We start from the raw sequence: 18547 nt of genomic DNA on the forward strand, positions 1-18547 counted from the left end.
GGTGACTGCTAGGGACCAGGGCGCGGTGCCAGGGTGAGCAGGAGAGCCAGCGGGCATAACTGGCTTGGCCTGCCCCCAGCTTCTTCACCAGCAGCGGCTCAGGGTTTGAAGCCTTCTTCACGGCGGCTGGGACCCTGGTGGTGGCCGTGTGCACCCGGAAGGAGTACTTGACCATGAGCTTGCCTGAAGTGTCCTTTGCCGACTCTGCCTGGGTGAGCCTCCGTCCTCATGTGGCCCAGGGAGGTGGAGGGGACACCACGTCCCAACCTGTGACCTGATGTTGTGGCTTCTGTTCTAGCACTGTGTGGCCATTGTCCATGTGCCCGGGCGCCGGCCCTTCAGCCAGAACCTGGTGCATGTCTACAAAGACGGCCATCTGGTGAAGACGGCACCCCTTCGCTGCCCCTCCCTTAGTGAGGTGTGCCAGGCAGGGTTTGGGGAGGCTTGGGCAGCTGGGGGCACTTCGACAGGGTGGGGCCTGGAGCCCCGTGTCCCCCCTCCCCCACCCCACAGGCCTCAGCCTCTGGGGCCTGTGCAGCCTTGGGGGTCACCGAGGAACTGGATGCAGGTGGAACCCCAGGCTCTGCTGTGACCTGACCACTCCCCCAACCCTGGCCCCGCAGCCTTTCTCCTCCTGCTGTATCGGCTCTGCTGGGCACCGCACAACGACCACCACCACGGGCCTGCCTGTGCCACCCGTCCCCGCTGCCCTGGCTCACACTCACCCCTCCCTCACCCGCTCCCTGTCAGTCCCGGCCACCACAGGGCTTGGCTGGGGGTCCGGGCTGGTGGCCCCCCTGCAGGAGGGCAGCATCAGCTCCACCCTCGCAGGCACACAGGACACTCGGTGGGGCAGCCCCACATCCCTGGAGGGCGAGCTGGGGGCTGTGGCCATCTTCCATGAAGCCCTGCAGGCGGCAGCCCTGCGGGTCCTGTGCACCCTGGGTATGCAGCGCCATCCCCGTGCCCTGCCCCAGCCCCTACCGCGTTGCCCCAGGACCCAACTGGTTGGGTCTCAACAAGTGCCCAGGCCAGAAACGAGGGGTTCGGCGGGGGGAAGGTGTCCCTGGGGGGGGTCTGTCCTCTGATCAGGCAGAGGAGAGGCAGGCTGTGGGTGGGGTTTGGCCAGAAGCCCAGCCAGGTCTGAAGCCCCCCTGCCCACCCCCTAGGGCCCAATGAGACAGCACCCTTCAAGCCTGAGGGTGAACTGCATGAACTTGGCACCAAGCTGCTCCTCCATTACTCACCTCAGGTATTGGGGGGGTGGGCAGTTGGCTTAATCCCGCTCCCTCCCCCTGCCTCCCACCCTCTGTCTCCCGCCATATCCTCCACTGAGCCTTGCTGCCTGCTCACCCCCTGTCCCCAGGCCTGTAAGAACAACATCTGCTTGGACCTGTCCCCTGGCCATGGGCTGGATGGCCGCCTGACAGGCCACAGGGTGGAGACGTGGGACGTGAAGGTGTGTGCTCACGTGAGCAGTGTGTGCAGGAAGCATGAGCATGGGCATATGTGTACAGGGTGGGCTGGGGAGTGGCACTGTGCCCTGGGAGGTCTTGAGGAGACCCAGATTTCCAGGCTGGAGGGTCTGCTGGGATGGAGTGGGGCAGGAGATGGCTGGGTGCTGCCCTCTCATGGTGGCCCCCACCCGCAGGATGTGGTGAATTGCGTGGGAGGCATGGGTGCCCTGCTGCCCCTGCTGGAACGAGTGGCTACACAGCCCCAAGAAGCCGAGGCAGGTCCAGCAGAAACACATGACCTTGTGGGGCCTGAACTGACCTCTGGCCACAACACCACCCAGGGACTGCTTCTCCCACTAGGCAAGTCCTCAGGTAAGTGTCCCTGGTTCCTGAACTGGGGGGAGGAGATCTTGGCATGGTCTGGGGGCTGGACTGCTTGAGGTCTCTGTGGCCACTGGCAGGCCTTTGACGTACATCTGTTCCCTTCCTGGTGGCGGTAGAGGAGCGAATGGAGAGGAATGCAGTGGCTGCCTTTCTGCTGATGCTGCGGAACTTCCTACAGGGCCATGCTGTGAACCAGGAGAGCCTGGTGCAGTGCCAGGGGCCTGCCATCATTGGGGCCCTCCTGCGCAAGGTGGGGCCTGCTGGGGCAGGCGGGGAGGGGACTGCCCTGTCTGACTAAGGGGACTGATTGGAGGGACCAAGAAGGGGAGCCTGACGCCATCAGTCAGGAAGGGCCTCCTGGGAGAGATGGCATTTGAGCAGGGCCTTGAAAGGCCGGGCAGGGTTTGGCTAACAGGGTCTGGGGGAAGTAGCAGCACAGCAGGGCACCTGCACAGCAGGCTGGGAGCTTGCACTTCAGAGGTGGCAGGGAGCCACCGAAGCGTTTTGAGCAGACAGGATGCTTGTGTCCATCTGCCTGTGCGGGGCAGGGTGGAAACTGGGAGGCCTGAGAGTGGGCGGGCAGGGCCTGATATCTCACCCCAGCTCCTCTACCCTCCCCCAGGTCCCCAGCTGGGCCATGGACATGAATGTGCTCATGTCTGCTCAGCTTCTGATGGAGCAGGTGGCAGCCGAGGGCAGTGGGCCCCTCCTGTACCTGCTCTACCAGCATTTGCTCTTCAACTTTCACCTCTGGACCCTTAGCGACTTTGCTGTGCGCCTGGGTAGGTGTGGGGACTTGGGTGAGGGGATGCCGCCAGGCAGGATGTTGGTGGAGGTTCTGAGAAGCTATAGCCCTGTGGGTGATCTGAGGGGACATATCTGCCCTGAGGCGTCTGAGGGGACCATGACCCTCTCCTGGTGGGGGGTGGAGGTGGGCAGGGAGGTCTGGCAGGGGCATGACCGCTGTCTTGGAGGATGGAAGGGACCCGGCTCAGCCAGGTAGCCTGAGCCCTCTGCCGATTCCCACTTAGGCCACATCCAGTACGTGTCTAGCATAGTCCGTGAGCATAGACAGAAGCTGCGGAAGAAGTACGGGGTCCAGTTCATCCTCGATGCTCTGCGTGCTCACTACAGGTGAGGCTGGTGGGGGCAGATGGGGTGGGGTGCTGACACTGCAGCTTCTGGCCTTGGGGGCAGGTCTGTTCAGTCCCCCAGCTCACCTTCCCTCTTGCCCTGTTCTCCCCTCCATGCCCCTGTGTTCTCCTGGCCCTGGGTGCATGTTTCTGCTGGGACCTGCCCAGCCTACAGCGGGAGCGCCCCCTAGTGGCTGATGACCTGCGCACAGTGCAGACTTCACTCCTGGGCCTGGCGCGGGAGTTTCTGGTGCGGAGCTCTTCCACTGATGACCTGCAGGTGGTGCTGAACTTTCTGGCGGCTGCGGGTGATGATGGCCAGGTAGGCTGGAGGTTGGCGAGGGTGAGGCTAGGGGGAGGGGTGGAGTGTGGACCACGTTCAGGGTTGGGGGGTGGCCGGCTCAGTGTGAGACTTTGTATCCCCAGGTGCTGGGTGCGCTGGACCTGCTGCTGGCACTGCTGCAGGGCTCCCCAGCACAGGAGTCTTTGGCTGTCTTCCTGCTGGAGCCAGGGAACCTTGAGGTGCTGCTGGCACTGCTGGTGCGGCCAAGGCCCATGCCCTTGCTGCCCGACAGAGTCTGCAAGGTACACTCAGCTCACTCCTGACCCTGGCATCCTAATTCACGGGGGCCCCCGCCTGAGTCCAGAGAGGTGTAGAAGGCCTTAGGCTGGTGGTTGAAGCTGCCTTTGCAGGCCTCTCTTGGAGCCACACACCTGCGTGGTGACTCACCCTCCTACAGTAACTCTTTCCCCATGATGATGACCCCTACCCTCTACGACCCCTACACAGATCCTGCGCAGACTGCAGCAGAATGAGCGCTTACCTGAGCGCAGCCGCCAGCGGCTCCGGCTACGAGAGTGTGGCCTCCAGGGTCTCGTTGCCTGCCTGCCAGAGGGGGCCGTTTCCCCCCAGCTCTGCCAGGGCCTCTTCAAGCTGTTCCTGGGGGCAGGTACAACCTGGTTGGGGCCAAGAGGCAGGCCAGGTAGAGGGGTGATGTGGATCCAGGAACCAGGGCAGGTGGGGATAGGGAAGGTGTTGGTACCAAGGGACCAAGGCTGAGCCAGCAGAGGAGCACAGTCTCCCTCTGGGGTCAGTCCCTCAGGCCTTTTCTGGCCATTTTCCCAGATTGCCTGAACCTCTCAGATCTATTGGCTGTGGTGCAGCTGTCCCTCCAGGCTGACCTCAGCATCCGCTTAGACATCTGTCGTCAGGTGAGTGGGAAGTGAAAGCTTTGTTGGGGGTTGGGGGGGGGCTTCTACCCTGAGGACTTTGCCTGTGACAAGGGGTCTCTGGAGGCCTCCCATGCAAAGGCCCCAGGAGGAGGGGCTGGGGCAGGCTGTCGGATGAGTCCCTCACTTGCTGTGCCCTGGCCCGGCAGCTCTTCCACCTCATCTACGGACAGCCAGACGTAGTGCGGCTGCTGGCCCAACAGGCCGGCTGGCAGGATGTGCTGACCCGGCTGTTTGTCCTGGAAGCCGTCACAGCTGGCAGTCCCCTGCCGTTTACCCCCGAGCCACCCACCTCCCCGGAGCCAGCCTTACACAAGCCACCCACTGAGTCACCTGAGCCTTCGGACGTCTTCCTGCCCGCAGAGGTCCCCTGCCCTGACCCTGACGCCTTTTACCAGGCTCTTTCCCCATTCTCTGCACCCTTTGAGCTGGGCATGGAACGGGCCAGTGTGAGTTCAGGCAATACTGCTGGCGGTGGCAGTGGCAGTGGGACTCTCACTCCAGCCAGCCAGCCTGGCACACCTTCCCCGCTGGATGGGCCCCGGTCCTTCCCTATTGCCCAGGGCCGCCACAGCTCCAGTCTCTCCAATGTGCTGGAGGATGGCAGCCTGCCAGAGCCCACCATCAGTGGGGATGACACCTCTAATACAAGCAACCCTCAGGTGAGGCGGGCCCACCGTCTACCACTGTACGGCACCAAGGGAGGGCACCTCTGGGACACAGGGCAGGCAGCGTAGCTTTTCCAAAGGTGTTGCCCTGTTTGACATCAGGGCTACAACTGCCGTTCGGGTCTGGCGCTGCCGCCTCGTAGCTTTTATCTGCGGTGTGTTCCCTGGGGGGTGGGGGGTATTCTGGAACAGGGCAAGTCATGCTGAGACAGAGTTGGGGGCACTAACCAGGCTTCAGAAGGCCCTCGAGAGCCTGTGAGGCAGGGACTTCACAGGGCCCATGGGCAGCATTGCTCTAAGGGTCCTGCCTTATGCTTCTGGATCTGGGGATGGGCGTCTGCTTATTCTATGGCATTCTTCCAGAGAATTCTGGGACAGTCCTTGAGGCCTGTGAGGACTGTGAGGTAACCGTGTGAACTGCCTCATCTCCCCTTAGGAGTCCTGGAATCCCAGGATCCTCCCTGGAACTCGGGCAGTGGCTGAGGCCCACACCATCTGTTTAGGCCTTTAGCACCAGCCTGGCTCGGCTGTTGGTCAAAGGCTTGGCTTCCTGCTGTCCCTACTAGTGGGTGGGTGGACGTGCTGAACAGGGATGGTAGTGGGGCAGTGATTGCCTCCCTCCACAGCCTGCACCCCACACACCCACTGTGTCCACAGCAAACCTGTGAGGAGGAGCTTTGTAACCTGCTCACCAATGTGCTGTTCTCGGTGACTTGGCGGGGAGTGGATGGCAGTGACGAGGCTGCCTGGCGGGAGCGCGGCCAGGTCTTCTCCGTGCTCACCCAGCTGGGGGCCTCGGCCACACTTGTGCGCCCACCAGACTGCATCAAGCGCAGGTGAGGGGGTGACTCAGGAGGGGGAAGAGCCTCGGGGAAACCTGGGGCCAAGAAGGCGGTCAGGTAGACACCTGGGTCCCTCGCCCCCCTCCAGCCTCCTGGAGATGATGCTGGAGTCAGCCCTGACCGACATCAAAGAGGCCCCCCTTGGGGTCCTAGCCAGCCTCACCCAGCAGGCGCTTTGGCTGCTGCGCCTGCTGCAGGACTTCCTGTGTGCCGAGGGCCACGGTAACCAGGAGCTGTGGAGTGAGAAGGTATGACAGCTCAGAGGGGCACGTGCTCAATGTTCTCACGCACCTGAGGGCATCTGGTCTGGGAGGTGGATGCGTACACGTGTGCCGTCATGGGTGCATCAGCTCCGGTATCTGTGAGCGTAGGTTTATCTGTATGTACACACCCTCCCTGGCCTCCAGCCCAAACCTTACCTTGCTCTTGCCCCATGGGCTTTTGGCCTCCTCTGGTGATGGCCGCCTGGAATATATGGTGTGTGGCAGCTCTTTGAAGGTGTGTGCAGCCTGCTTGATCGCCTGGGGGCCTGGCTGCACCTGGCCAATGGCACAGCAGATCTCCGAGAGATGGCACAGATCGGCCTGCGCCTTGTGCTTGGCTACATTCTGCTGGAGGACCCACAGGTGAGCACAGGGTGGGTGTGAGGGGAGGGTGTGTGGTGGGTATAGGGAACTCCGGGAGTAGCTGGTGACACCACCCCTTCGGTCCACAGCTGCACGCCCAGGCCTATGTGAAGCTGCACGCACTGCTGCAGACTGCAGTGCCCATGCGCCGGGAGGAGGCTTGCTATGTGCTCTCCAAGCTGGAGGCGGTGCTGGCGCGGGCGCTGAACACCCCACCCTCAGAGACCCCCACCGGGGACGGGGAGCCCCCATCTGCAGCTGCTGCTGCAGAGCGCTGCTCATGGCTGGTACCGCTGGTGCGCACACTGCTGAACCGTGCCTATGGGCCACTGGGGCTGCAGTGGGGGCTGCCTTCCCTGCCTCCCACCAACGGCAGCCCCACCTTCTTCGAGGACTTCCAGGCCTTTTGTGCCACCCCCGAATGGCGTCACTTCATCGACAAGCAGGTGCCTGGAGCTGGGGGCACGGGCAGAGAAGTGGGAGCTGGGGACCCACGTCGAGCACCGGTCTCCTCTCCCTGTCCCATCTTCCAGGTGCAGCCCACCATGTCGCAGTTCGAAATGGACACCTACGCTAAGAGCCACGACCTCATGTCAGGCTTCTGGAATGCCTGCTACGACATGCTCATGAGCAGTGGGCAGCGGCGCCAGCGGGAGCGGGCACGCGGTCGTCGGGCCTTCCAGGTGTGCGACCCGAGGCAGGGGGCGGGGAGCTGCTCCACACGTGGGCCCAGAGGGCGGCTGATGGGATGGAGTGGAGAAACAGGGACAGCACATGAAGCAGCCAGCGGGACTCACCCATTCCTCCACCTACCCACCCCCGACTCCTCAGGAGCTGGTGCTGGAACCTGCACAGCGGCGGGCGCGCTTGGAGGGGCTGCGGTACACAGCGGCCCTGAAGCAGCAGGCAGCGCAGCACTCAACCGCCCTGCTGCACTGGGGAGCGCTGTGGCGTCAGCTCTCTAGCCCCTGTGGGGCCTGGGCCCTGAGGTGGGCGGGGCTCGGGGTGGAGTCCGGGTGGGGTGGGGCTTGGGAGGGAGGAGCCAGGAGGGTGCCTTTGGGGGTGAAGCCTGGGAGGAAGCCAGAGGTCTACAGCCTTCTGCCCGCCTGCCCATGACCATCACTGGGGACATATCTGTAGGGACCCGCCCACCCCCCGGTGGAAGCTCTCCAGTGCCGAGACATACTCGCGCATGCGTCTGAAGCTGGTGCCCAACCATCACTTCAACCCTCACCTGGAAGCCAGTGCCCTACGCGACAACCTGGGTGAGAGGGTGTGCTGAGCTGGCTCCACCCAACCTCGTGTGCCCTGTCTTGTCTATCTCTGGCTGAGCACCCTTGGGCCTATTGCAGGTGAGGCCCCCCTGACACCCACAGAGGAGGCCTCACTGCCTCTAGCAGTGACCAAAGAGGCCAAAGTCAGCAGCCTACCCGAGGAGCTGCAGGAAGACCAGCTGGGTGAGGATGAGCTGGCTGCGCTGGAGACCGCGTGAGTGGGGCTGGGAAAGAGCTGCTTGATGGGGGCAACGGGTCTGCTCCAGTGTGTGCTGGCCGGCAGTGGGATTGACTCCGGAGTCTGTTTCCCCTCCTGCTGAAAGGGATGGTCCAAAATCAGGTGGGGGTATTGGGCAGAGCTATAACAGGATGGACAGTTGCTCTTTCATGGCTCGGCACCCCAGAGCAGGACTGAGAAACACAAACCAGACTAGGATGGGGGCCCATGGGAGCAGGCAGGGGCTGAGTGAGGGAAGCTGGGGACGGGGGTTGGTGTCCTGGCAAGACATTCAGAGGCCCAGGTTTCGGGGCGGGGACTGCGGTCAGTCTGGACCCTGGGCAGCTCCTCCTCCTCCTCTGGGAGTCATGAGCTGTGTACCTCATGACTTGGTGACACTCTGAGAGTGTGGTCCTTGGGCTTGTCAGAAAGGGGATCCCAGAGTCTGGTGCCTAAAGTGGGTGCTGGCCCCCAGGTTGGAGGCCGCAGAACTGGATGAGCAGCACGAGAAGCTGGTGCTGTCAGCTGAGTGCCAGCTGGTCACAGTGGTGGCTGTGGTCCCAGGGCTGCTGGAGGTCACCACACAGCACGTGTATTTCTACGACGGCAGCGCTGAGCGTGTGGAAACCGAGGAGGGTGTGTTCTGATGGAACGGGTCGGAGGGACAGCAGGGCTGGCTGGGGTCCGGTGGGGCCAGGGCGAGTGACTCCTGCACTCGCTGTCCGTCCCCACAGGCATTGGCCATGACTTCCGGCGCCCACTGGCCCAGCTCCGCGAGGTCCACCTGCGGCGTTTCAACCTGCGCCGTTCGGCGCTTGAGCTCTTCTTCATTGATCAGGCCAACTACTTCCTCAACTTCCCCTGCAAGGTGGGTGGGGCCACGGCCTCATCTCCGTGCCAGGCCCCCAGGCCCCAACCCTGCCCCATCCCGCCCCACACCCAGGTACGGAACCAGGTGTACTCGTGGCTCCTGCGCCTGCGACCCCCTACCCAAGGCTACCTGAGTAGCCGCTCCCCCCAGGAGATGCTGCGCGCCTCAGGCCTTACCCAGGTGAGAGCCCTGGAGTGTGAGGATCGGGTGAGGTCAGGGCCCTGTGGTTGGGAAGAGGGCTGGCAGCCCAGCTGGCTCACCTCTTGCCCCTGCCCCTCAGAAATGGGTACAGCGTGAGATCTCCAACTTCGAGTACCTGATGCAGCTCAACACCATAGCGGGGCGGACCTACAATGACTTGTCTCAGTATCCTGTGGTGAGGGCCTGCTCCCCACCTCCCCCACTCCTCTGGTCTGCCAGCCCTGGTTCACCCAAGTGTGGGTACTGATGGTGGGCCGAGCCCTGAGCTTGGTCCTGGGCGGGTGCTGCCTGAGGCCTGGCCTCTGTTCTCCCTGAAGGGAATCCTGTCCCAGACAGTCCCTCCTGCTCCCCTGCAGCGCCTCCACGTGGTGCGTCCCCACCTGTGGGCTCCGCGCGTCTTCTTGAGGGTGAGGGTGCGGGCAGGGCAGGTAGGCCATCAGGACCCTCATGCAGCTCCTGCCCGGGTGGGCGGCCAGTTCCCCTGGGTCCTACAGGACTATGTGTCCCCAACATTGGACCTCAGCAACCCAGTCGTCTTCCGGGACCTGTCCAAGCCCATCGGTGTGGTGAATCCCAAGCATGCCCAGCTTGTGAGAGAGAAGTGAGTGCCTGTGCAAGGCTGGGCTCGGGGGTTGGGATGGACAAGAGGAGGGCTTCTGCTGAATCCCCCCAACTGTGGCTCTAGGTATGAGAGCTTCGAGGACCCAGCGGGCACCATTGACAAATTCCACTATGGCACCCACTATTCCAACGCAGCAGGCGTGATGCACTACCTCATCCGTGTGGAACCCTTCACCTCCCTGCACGTCCAGCTGCAGAGTGGCCGGTGCGGAGGGGCAGGCAGATGGGGCAGGGCAGGGCAGGGTGGATGAAGGGAAGAGGCGGGTCTTCCAGGCATCCTGGACCCTCTGGCTCCCTGCTTTCCTGTGGCCACACCTTCTCCCCCGCTGTCTCCCTTCTCTCCACCTCACTTTGGCCCGTGCCCCTCCCCAGCTTTGACTGCTCTGACCGGCAGTTCCACTCAGTGGCAGCAGCCTGGCAGGCCCGCCTGGAGAGCCCAGCCGATGTGAAGGAGCTCATCCCAGAGTTCTTCTACTTCCCTGATTTCCTGGAGAACCAGAACGGTAGGAGCTGGCGTGGGGGCGGGAGGTGTGGGGATGGAGAGCACAGGTTGGGGCGGGTGGCCAGGGAGCAGGTGAAGATGGCACAGAGAGACAGCTGACTCAGTCTTCTGTGCCAGGCTTTGACCTGGGCTGCCTGCAGCTGACCAACGAGAAGGTAGGTGACGTGGTGCTGCCCCCCTGGGCCAGCTCTCCTGAGGACTTCATCCAACAGCACCGCCGGGCTCTGGTGAGATGAGCACACGCAGACAGGCGGGCAGCCAGGGTTGGTGGGGGGGCTCAGCCGTTCCTGGACTGACTGCCTCCTCCCCGCCCCCAGGAGTCAGAATATGTGTCCACCCACCTGCACGAGTGGATCGACCTCATCTTTGGCTACAAGCAGCGAGGGCCAGCTGCAGAGGAGGCCCTCAATGTCTTCTATTATTGCACCTATGAGGGTGAGCAGTGTCCTGGACTCAAGTGGGAGCCGGGGCACAGAGGAGGGATGAATGCGGTGGGCACAGAGGGAGTCCTGACTGCCCTGCCCTTCCTGTCTGATGCTCAGGGGCCGTGGACCTGGACCAAGTAGCAGATGAGCGGGAACGGAAGGCTCTGGAGGGCATTATCAGCAACTTCGGGCAGACTCCCTGTCAGCTGCTGAAGGTAAGGCCAGCTTGGAAGACAGTGGTCAGGGATGCCCTGGCCACAGTCCTGACCGGCCACTTGCCCACAGGAGCCACATCCGGCTCGGCTTTCAGCTGAGGAAGCAGCCCAACGCCTTGCACGTCTGGACACTAACTCACCTAGCATCTTCCAGCACCTGGACCAGCTCAAGGCCTTCTTTGCAGAGGTGAGAGGAGGCAGGGTCTCGACTTCCTACTTTGTGAAATTCGTTTAATCCCACTGTCCTTACCAACCTCTTGGGGCAGATGGAAAACCTAAATCAAGGTCACTGATACTAAGACATCTTAGAAAAAGAGGTAAACATCAGAGGAGATGGGAGTGCAGGTGGGATGCCTTCTTCGTGAGGAAGAGTCAGGACAAGGTGTTGACTCACCTGACCATCCTTAGGGAGACCAGAAGGAGGGAGTCCGGCCTTAGATACTCTACCTCACTTTCCTGTCTGCATCCCAGAATGCCCCCAAGTCTGACGTGTTTAGGCTCTTCTCTCCTCCTGCTAGCAGGCTCAGAGCCGTGGAGTAATGGGTTGGGATGACCAAAGTTGAAACCAAGCTTGACACCCTGGAAGGATCTTCCTTGTCCATCTGGTTTCTCACTCACTTTCTGAGATGCCCTGAAGGCACACTGGTCTCTGATGCCTATTTCTCTGAGGGACCTCTGTCTGTATGATGCCTAGCCTGTGACCCCTGGGGGCTGAGGGCCAGGGACTGAGTCGTGTTCCAGGGAGCAGGTAGTGTAGTGAGGGCCCTAGCTGGCTGCTTAGGCACAGCTAGCCTTGCTCCGCCCCCTGCAGGTCATCAGTGATGGCGTGCCCCTAGTGCTGGCCCTGGTTCCCCACCGGCAGCCCCACTCCTTCATCACCCAGGGCTCTGCAGACCTGTTGGTAAGTGCACTGGGCCGGGCCCCACCTCAGCTCCAACCCCTTTCTGACTCTGCCCCAAACCCACCTCTGTCCCCTCTTGCCTGCAGGTGACCGTGAGTGCCAGTGGGCTGCTGGGCACCCACAGCTGGTTGCCCTATGACCGTAACATAAGCAATTACTTCAGCTTCAGCAAAGACCCCACTGTGGGCAACCCCAAGTAAGACAGAGGGCTGTGGGCAGGGGTGGGCTTTAAATACCCTGCACCCCAAGTCACCTCCCCACCCAAACAGAATGTGGGCCAGCTGCAGGCTCTGGCCAAGATTTCTGAGGGCCTGGCCTCATCTGTGGTCCTCCTCACTGGGTCAGGATGCAGCGATTGCTGAGTGGCCCTTGGGTGCCAGGCGGTGGCGTGAGTGGGCAAGCCCTGGCAGCAGCCCCAGATGGAAAGCTGGTGTTCAGTGGTGGCCATTGGGATGGCAGCCTGCGAGTGACTGCACTACCCCGGGGCAAGCTGTTGAACCAGTTCAGCTGCCACCTCGGTATGTGCAGTCTTGGAGCTAGGGGTGTGCAGGTGGGAGTAGGGTTCCAAGGCTGGCCAGGGAGGGGGTAACCACTCTGTTTTGCTGGTACCCTCTCCTCCCCTCCCCTCCCCTTCCCTTCCCTCTCCATTCAGATGTAGTAACCTGCCTTGCACTGGACACCTGTGGCATCTACCTCATCTCAGGCTCCCGGGACACCACATGCATGGTGTGGCGGCTCCTGCAGCAGGTATGCTGGGTGGCAGCCCTCCGGGGCCCCCATAGTCCGGATCTGCAGTCCATCTGCCCCTCAGTGGGCCTCTCCAGTCCTGCTCTGCTCTCTTCTCCTTCCCTCTGCTACTATGAGCAAGTCTGGGGCTCCACAGCCCTCCAGCTCTCTGGCTTTGGACAAGACCTTCACTTTTCTGAGCTTTAGCCTTCTCACTCACTCAGGGGCCAAGGTAGTGGGAGGCCCCAGTCCTGAGCCAGCTCTGTTGTTCCCCACAGGGTGGTCTCTCGGTGGGGCTGGCATCAAAGCCTGTGCAGGTCCTATACGGGCATGAGGCTGCAGTGAGCTGTGTGGCCATCAGCACTGAACTTGACATGGCGGTGTCTGGATCCGAGGTGTGTGTATGCCTGTGTCCAGGGGAGGCTGTTTGCTGGGCACTGCCCCTGGAGCTCACACACCCCTGCCTAGCACCCTAAGCTGCCTTCCTGCAGGATGGAACTGTGATCATCCACACTGTACGCCGTGGCCAGTTTGTGGCCGCACTAAGGCCCCCAGGAGCCACGTTGCCTGGACCTGTGTCCCACCTGGCACTGGGGTCTGAGGGCCAGATCCTGGTGCAGAGCTCAGCGCGGGAGCGTCTGGGGGCCCAGGTACGGGAAAGGGGCGCCCAGCCAAGATAGGGGTGGTTGGGATTCTGTCCTTGCTGACACCTCCTGCTTCCTCCAGGTCACCTACTCCTTGCACCTGTACTCGGTGAATGGGAGGTTGCGGGCTTCACTGCCCTTGGTAGAGCAGCCCACAGCCCTCGCGGTGACGGAGGACTTTGTTCTGATGGGCACAGCCCAGTGTGCCCTGCACATCCTCCATTTGAACAAGTGAGCCCCACTGTTTATGGGTTTGTGATCCCTCAGGGTGGTGGTCATTGGCAGAGGACACTAGGAGGTGCCCCCGTGGACCCACATCCCGTTTACATGTCTGTGGACACATTCTTCAAGGCCTGTCACCTGTCCTCCCATCCCCCAGTGGGGAGATCTTGCCCTGGGCCTCCCTTAGCCACACACTTGTGGGAGGTCCCTTTCTGTGTCAGGATTTTAATCGAGTCATCCTTCAAAGGACTGGGAGGTAGATGGGAGAATGGAGAGACACCTATCTGCTGGATCAAAGCTTCCTTGTAGTTGCGAGTTCGTATATATCCCCTCCCTCCCTCCTTCCAGACTGCTGCCGGCCGCGCCTCCTCTGCCCATGAAGGTGCCCATCCGCAGCGTGGCTGTGACCAAGGAGCGCAGCCACGTGCTCGTGGGCCTGGAAGACGGCAAGCTTATCGTGGTGGGCGCAGGGCAGCCCTCTGAGGTGAGGATGAGGGCAGGGAGGGCCTCGAACGGGGTGGGGAAGCGACGGTCCTGGCTGACCCCAGCCTGCTCCTGCTCCTACCAGGTGCGCAGCAGCCAGTTTGCGCGGAAGCTGTGGCGGTCTTCCCGGCGCATCTCCCAGGTGTCCTCTGGGGAGACAGAGTACAACCCTGGAGAGGCGCGCTGACAGCCTGCCCTGCCCCGCCCCGCCGCGCAGCTCCGCCCCCAGCGGGCTTCGCCCCGGGAGGGCCCCGCCCAGGAGTCCAAGGACAGGGCGACATCCAGCCCACACTCTGGCAGAGGGTGGGCGGGGCCCCACCTCTGCCCAGCTCAGGGATTGGTGGGCGATGTCACCCCAGGAAGTCCCGCCCCTCGCCGGCAGAGGGGCCGCCCGGAGTCCCAGCGCTGGCCTCGGCAGCCGCACCGCACTTTTTGCACAGTCTGGGGTGGGGAGCCCAGGTTTCCAAGCCCCCGTCCCGGCAGAGCACAGGGGCCGGGCCGTGGCCTTAATCCTAAGGGCGGCCCCCCGCTCGCATCTCAGCAATAAACCTGGACTAGTTTTGTAGCTGTTCCGCCTCCAAGCATGTGTGCACGCGCGGCGTCTCAACCCTCCCTGGCCACAGTCCCGGGCTAGTGTCCCCCTGGTCCATGAGCACCTGCGGCGACCCGTCCTCTCCCTAACCACACCGCCCCTGTCCCTAGGGGCTCCGGCCGCAGTTTCTCCGGCAGCTGCACGCTCAGTCCCCCTTCGGGCTCACCTCCACGCATGTGTGCGTTCCTGGGCCGGGCGGGGCAAGACCGTGGGCGGCCCCGCCCCCTCGGTGTCCAGCCCTCCTCCTGTCCACGCTTTAGTCTCGGGCGGGTAAGAACCTAGTTTCCCCAGGGACTCCACTCTGTCTTCCCGGCCGGCCCAAGGCCTGGAGGCCCCGTCCCGCCCGACTGAGCAGATCCTGGGACCCGCGGAGGGTCGGCCCCCACAGGTCAGGAGCGGGTTGGGGACAGAGCTTCGGGTCTTTCTGGACGGAGGGAGCCGAGGCTGCCTCTCTGCCCCCAACTTCCAGACCTGAAATCCTGTGCGGTTGTGGTGCCAGCTTCTGGGTTGGATTGCCTGTGGGAAGTCGGGGTAGTGTGGGCGTGTAGGGTGTTGCTGTGTGTGCGTGTGTGCATATTCTGTGGGCCTTGAGATGGGTGCGTGTGGGAGTTGGTAGAGGCTCCAATCCCACAGCTCGGGGTGGGTCGGACACAAGGCCTGGCTGTCTCTGCGAGCATTAGTCACAAGCTCACACGCCAACCCGGATCCAGAAAGGGCCCCTTACGTGGTAAGTGACACAAATGTACATACACATCCTTCAGGTGGCAAGGGTCACCACAGCCTCCGTGCCAGACCCACTTGCCGACTGTGTGCTTTGCCATACACATGGGCCTCTGGCCTTGTGGAGGGAAGTGAGTTTGGAGTGCCTGGGTTGGACCAGGTTGGATGTGGATGTGGAGGAATTGGAAGACCTTCCCCCAGGTCTCATCTCTATCCCTTTTCCAGGCAAAATCCCCTCCTCTGCCCAGACCAGGGTCTCTTCCCCAGGCCTCAGGAGGTAGGTCCCAGCAGGATCAGCCTTGTAAGTACAGATGGGTCCTGGATTGAGTGTTCTTCAGGTTTCTGGCCTCCAGGTCCTTTCCAAATTCCCAGATGAGAAAGGACCAGGGGGGCCTCTGGGCCCACATGCCCTCTGCCTTTGCTGAACCCACCAAGGAACCCTCCTGTCCAGCCCCTGAGCAGGAGGTGAGGGCTGGACACTGACCCTAGAGGCAGGAGTGGGAGCTTAGTCACTCCAGGGACTATGCTCTTGCTGAGAACTCTGGAAAGCCTCCTATCAGCAGGTCTCCACCTGGCTCTGGCTTAGATGGGGATAGGAGTCTCCCTGTGCCATCCCTGGACTCAGACCAGGGGTTTGCCATGGTCTTTGAGACAGGGTGGTTTCCAGTGTGCCCTTTTCCATCCAGAGCTGCAATACGGTCTCCTCCAGCTTTGGCCAGCTGGAGCCAGCAATATCACTTCCACCCCATTTGACCTGGAGGAAACTGGTCCAGATTGGTGACTGGGGAGATTGGGGGGGGAGGTACCCAGCCCTGGAATGAATCAGGATGAAGTGAGCCAGGAAAGGGGGACAGACTACCCCAAGGGACTCCTGACTTCAGGCTTGAGGAATTTCCCCCATGTCCCTATACACAGCCCCTTCTGGACTCAGAGAAGTCTCCCAGCTCCTTTTTCTGAGTGCTGCCCATGACATTCCAACCCCTTCTCTAAGAGATGCAGCCACTGGGAGCACTGCTAGCTGGCAGAACCATGCTTCACAGCTCCAGCCACAGGGAAGGCATGGTCCATGTGAGTAAGTACTTCTTTTTTTTTTTTTATCTTTTTTTTTTTTAATTATTTATTTATTTATATTTATTTATGGCTGTGTTGGGTCCTCGCCTCTGTGCGAGGGCCCCCTCCAGTTGCGGCAAGCGGGGACCACTCTCCATCGTGGTGCGCGGGTCCCTCACTATCGCGGCCTCTCCTGTTGTGGAGCTCAGGCTCCAGACGCGCAGGCTCAGCAATTGTGGCTCACGGGCCTAGCCGCTCCGCGGCACGCGGGATCCTCCCAGACCAGGGCTCGAACCCGTGTCCCCTGCATTGGCAGGCAGATTCCCAACCACTGCGCCACCAGGGAAGCCCGTAAGTACTTCTTGATCCAGATTTTGGGCACTGAGAGGGTAGGATGAGAGGTATCCATGGGCCCCTGGCCTTGCAGGCCACACACAAGTCCAGTCACAGGCTCTGGAGTCCCTGTTTCTTGTGCCCTGCCTGCACTGGATTGTGGGGACAACTGGCCTGCAGGCAGAAGTTAGCAGCAGCATTTACTTGCCTTCCGGGTCAGTTTTATTTTGCAAAAATCTACAAGGTCTCCTGTGCACAGAGGCTCCCACGGGGACCAAAATGAATCAGTGTGCTCTCACAGTCCAGAGTTGGTGGGGGAGACAGGACACACAGTTTAGTGCCATAGTAGGCAGAGGAGATGCACCAGGAGCCAGAAAAGGGAGACTGGGAGAGATCAGGAAAGACTTCCCAGAGTAGGAGATTTCCTGCCAGTTTGTCAGATGGCAAAGGTAGACCAGCAAGAGCAGACGTCTGGAAGCCCGGAGAAGGTACATCCGGGAAGGGCTAGGTGTCCAAGCGTGGCGAGCCAAGGGGAGGCTGTGGGAGATGAGGGTGGGGAATGAACCAGTCAGCTTTTGACGCCACGGTATGAACTTTTGACTCTACACAGTAGGGACTATGATTTCCAGTCTTTCTAGCAGCAAAGTCTACATCTGCTGCCTCCTTGCCTCTGTCCTTGTCTGTCCTTTCCTCCACAGATAAGACCCGGAGGGAGCAGGACAGGGACAGGGAAGGGGTGGGGGCAGGGGGAGCCCTGGCCCCGGTACCTCCTCCCCATTCCCCCCTGAGCTTCCAGGGGCCTCGGGCAGCAATATTCCTGTCTACTGTGCCCTCCTGGCCTCCGTGGTCCTCGGTCTGCTTGCCTACGTGGCCTTCAAGTGGTAGGTGGTCTGGGCATTGCCCTCTGGTAACCTCCCTCCCCATCTGGGCTCCCAACCAGCTCCCTCTCTGTCTCAGTGAAGGCTGGAGCAGGCTGGCAGTTTCCCCCTGCTCCCCACAGCTGGTGCTCACGTAAACAAAGACAGCAGCTGGCCAAAGCTCGGACTGCAGAGCTGGGGGCCTTCAACAGGGACCAGATGCATGGGGATAGCAGTGTCTTGCAGGACTCTCCTAGCAGCCTGGAGCCCTGTGTCCCCAGCCAGGGTGAGCCCCTTTCCCCAAACTGTAGTCCTTCAGACCTACCTAGCTCTGCCCCACCGCAAAGCCTGCCTAACCCTCACGTGTCCCTCATGTCTCCCATCCCAGGGCCACATCCTGAACTTGGCTGCCGGCTTTACCTCCATCTCCCTCGGCAGCAGCAGGAGGAAGTGGAATAGCTCCTGGAGGCGTCGGGTGAACCTGACAAAGGCTGGCGGGGCCTGGCGGGCCACCTGGGCTACCAGGCTGAGGCAGTGGAGACCATGGCTCAGAGCCAGGTGCCAGCCTACACCCTGCTGAGGTACTGGGCTGTCCAAGAAGGCAGCGGTGCCACCCTCAGGGTGCTAGCAGATGCGCTGGCTGTCCTGGGCCGTGAAGATGTGGTCCGGGCCCTGGGCCCACTGGCTGAGGACTGCTCCGTGGTGTGACGCTCCACAGCCTAGCCTCTCAGGGAACCTGCTCTGGTGCTCCCACCACCCCCAGCTGATACACCTTCCCTTTCACGGGCTTCCTGGCATTGGTGACCTCGGCCTGCTGTTCTGGGGGGACAGGGAAGATCCAGGCACCACTCACCTCCCCTCGCCCTACACTCCTCCAGGACAGGGACCAGGATGTCGCGGGGAGGGGTTGATAGTGAGGAGCAGTCCTGCCCTCCTGATCCCCACTCCACCTCCCCTTACTTAGCCTCAACTGTTTTTTCTACTTTTGTATCCCATATTAAAGGCAACTTTGGACTATTGTCCTGGCTCTGTCTGGTTCCGTGGGCCTGTGAGACAGTTGGGTAGCTATGTGGCAGAGGCCCAGAAAAAGGATGGGATCCCTAGAAGGTGGGAGGAGCCCCTGAGTTGGCAGGCAGTGTGTGCCTGCAGATTTGTGAGCTCTGGGGGCAGAGTGTATGTAGTTCACATCCTGCATCTGCCATTCACTGGCTGAACTGTGTTAGGAAGCATTTTACCTTTTTGAACTTCAGCTTCCTTAGCTGGAGAACAATAAATAGACTGGCACATTCAGAAGCCTCCCACCAAGACTCTCAGGCCTTGGGTTTGAGACCATCTTCCTGACTTGTGCTGTGA

General features: G+C 61.6%; 2 protein-coding genes across 18 annotated transcripts in view; both read left to right on the plus strand.

Annotated features, from left to right (window-relative positions):
* NBEAL2 (neurobeachin like 2) overlaps positions 1–18213 on the plus strand; it is a 34443-nt gene extending 16230 nt beyond the window's left edge. For 4 of the 17 annotated variants that reach the window (XM_082411881.1, XM_082411885.1, XM_082411884.1 and 1 more), the window contains 42 exons: positions 80–212; positions 299–418; positions 624–945; positions 1170–1252; positions 1367–1459; positions 1652–1829; positions 1958–2091; positions 2464–2623; positions 2873–2975; positions 3143–3296; positions 3401–3559; positions 3765–3924; positions 4101–4186; positions 4354–4866; positions 5530–5708; positions 5803–5962; positions 6203–6340; positions 6430–7023; positions 7172–7329; positions 7481–7605; positions 7693–7828; positions 8307–8467; positions 8566–8882; positions 8983–9078; positions 9380–9504; positions 9589–9729; positions 9897–10027; positions 10144–10253; positions 10344–10461; positions 10569–10666; positions 10737–10853; positions 11478–11567; positions 11654–11763; positions 11913–12085; positions 12220–12314; positions 12572–12688; positions 12785–12943; positions 13020–13168; positions 13508–13643; positions 13728–16026; positions 17036–17480; positions 17583–18213. In XM_082411881.1, coding sequence (XP_082268007.1) covers positions 80–212; positions 299–418; positions 624–945; positions 1170–1252; positions 1367–1459; positions 1652–1829; positions 1958–2091; positions 2464–2623; positions 2873–2975; positions 3143–3296; positions 3401–3559; positions 3765–3924; positions 4101–4186; positions 4354–4866; positions 5530–5708; positions 5803–5962; positions 6203–6340; positions 6430–7023; positions 7172–7329; positions 7481–7605; positions 7693–7828; positions 8307–8467; positions 8566–8882; positions 8983–9078; positions 9380–9504; positions 9589–9729; positions 9897–10027; positions 10144–10253; positions 10344–10461; positions 10569–10666; positions 10737–10853; positions 11478–11567; positions 11654–11763; positions 11913–12085; positions 12220–12314; positions 12572–12688; positions 12785–12943; positions 13020–13168; positions 13508–13643; positions 13728–13829 — 6433 coding nt within the window. In that variant the 3' untranslated portion in view covers positions 13830–16026; positions 17036–17480; positions 17583–18213. Of the gene's footprint in view, positions 1–79; positions 213–298; positions 419–623; positions 946–1169; positions 1253–1366; positions 1460–1651; positions 1830–1957; positions 2092–2463; positions 2624–2872; positions 2976–3142; positions 3297–3400; positions 3560–3764; positions 3925–4100; positions 4187–4353; positions 4867–5529; positions 5709–5802; positions 5963–6202; positions 6341–6429; positions 7024–7171; positions 7330–7480; positions 7606–7692; positions 7829–8306; positions 8468–8565; positions 8883–8982; positions 9079–9379; positions 9505–9588; positions 9730–9896; positions 10028–10143; positions 10254–10343; positions 10462–10568; positions 10667–10712; positions 10854–11477; positions 11568–11653; positions 11764–11912; positions 12086–12219; positions 12315–12571; positions 12689–12784; positions 12944–13019; positions 13169–13507; positions 13644–13727; positions 16027–17035; positions 17481–17582 lie in introns of those variants that run through there. The other 13 variants (XM_082411887.1, XM_082411886.1, XM_082411883.1 and 10 more) reach the window with 11 other exon arrangements.
* Positions 16897–17902, plus strand: LOC309638727 (death domain-containing membrane protein NRADD-like; the record flags this gene model as incomplete). Its single annotated transcript, XM_082415023.1, has 4 exons — positions 16897–16923; positions 17127–17218; positions 17338–17480; positions 17685–17902. 4 exons carry the CDS (start codon positions 16897–16899, stop codon positions 17900–17902), a joined length of 480 nt encoding a protein of 159 aa, XP_082271149.1.
* Positions 18214–18547: the final 334 nt, after the last annotated feature.

The sequence above is a fragment of the Balaenoptera physalus genome (genome assembly GCF_965194825.1).
Source record: "Balaenoptera physalus genome assembly, chromosome: 11".
Classification (NCBI taxonomy): Eukaryota; Metazoa; Chordata; class Mammalia; order Artiodactyla; family Balaenopteridae; genus Balaenoptera; species Balaenoptera physalus.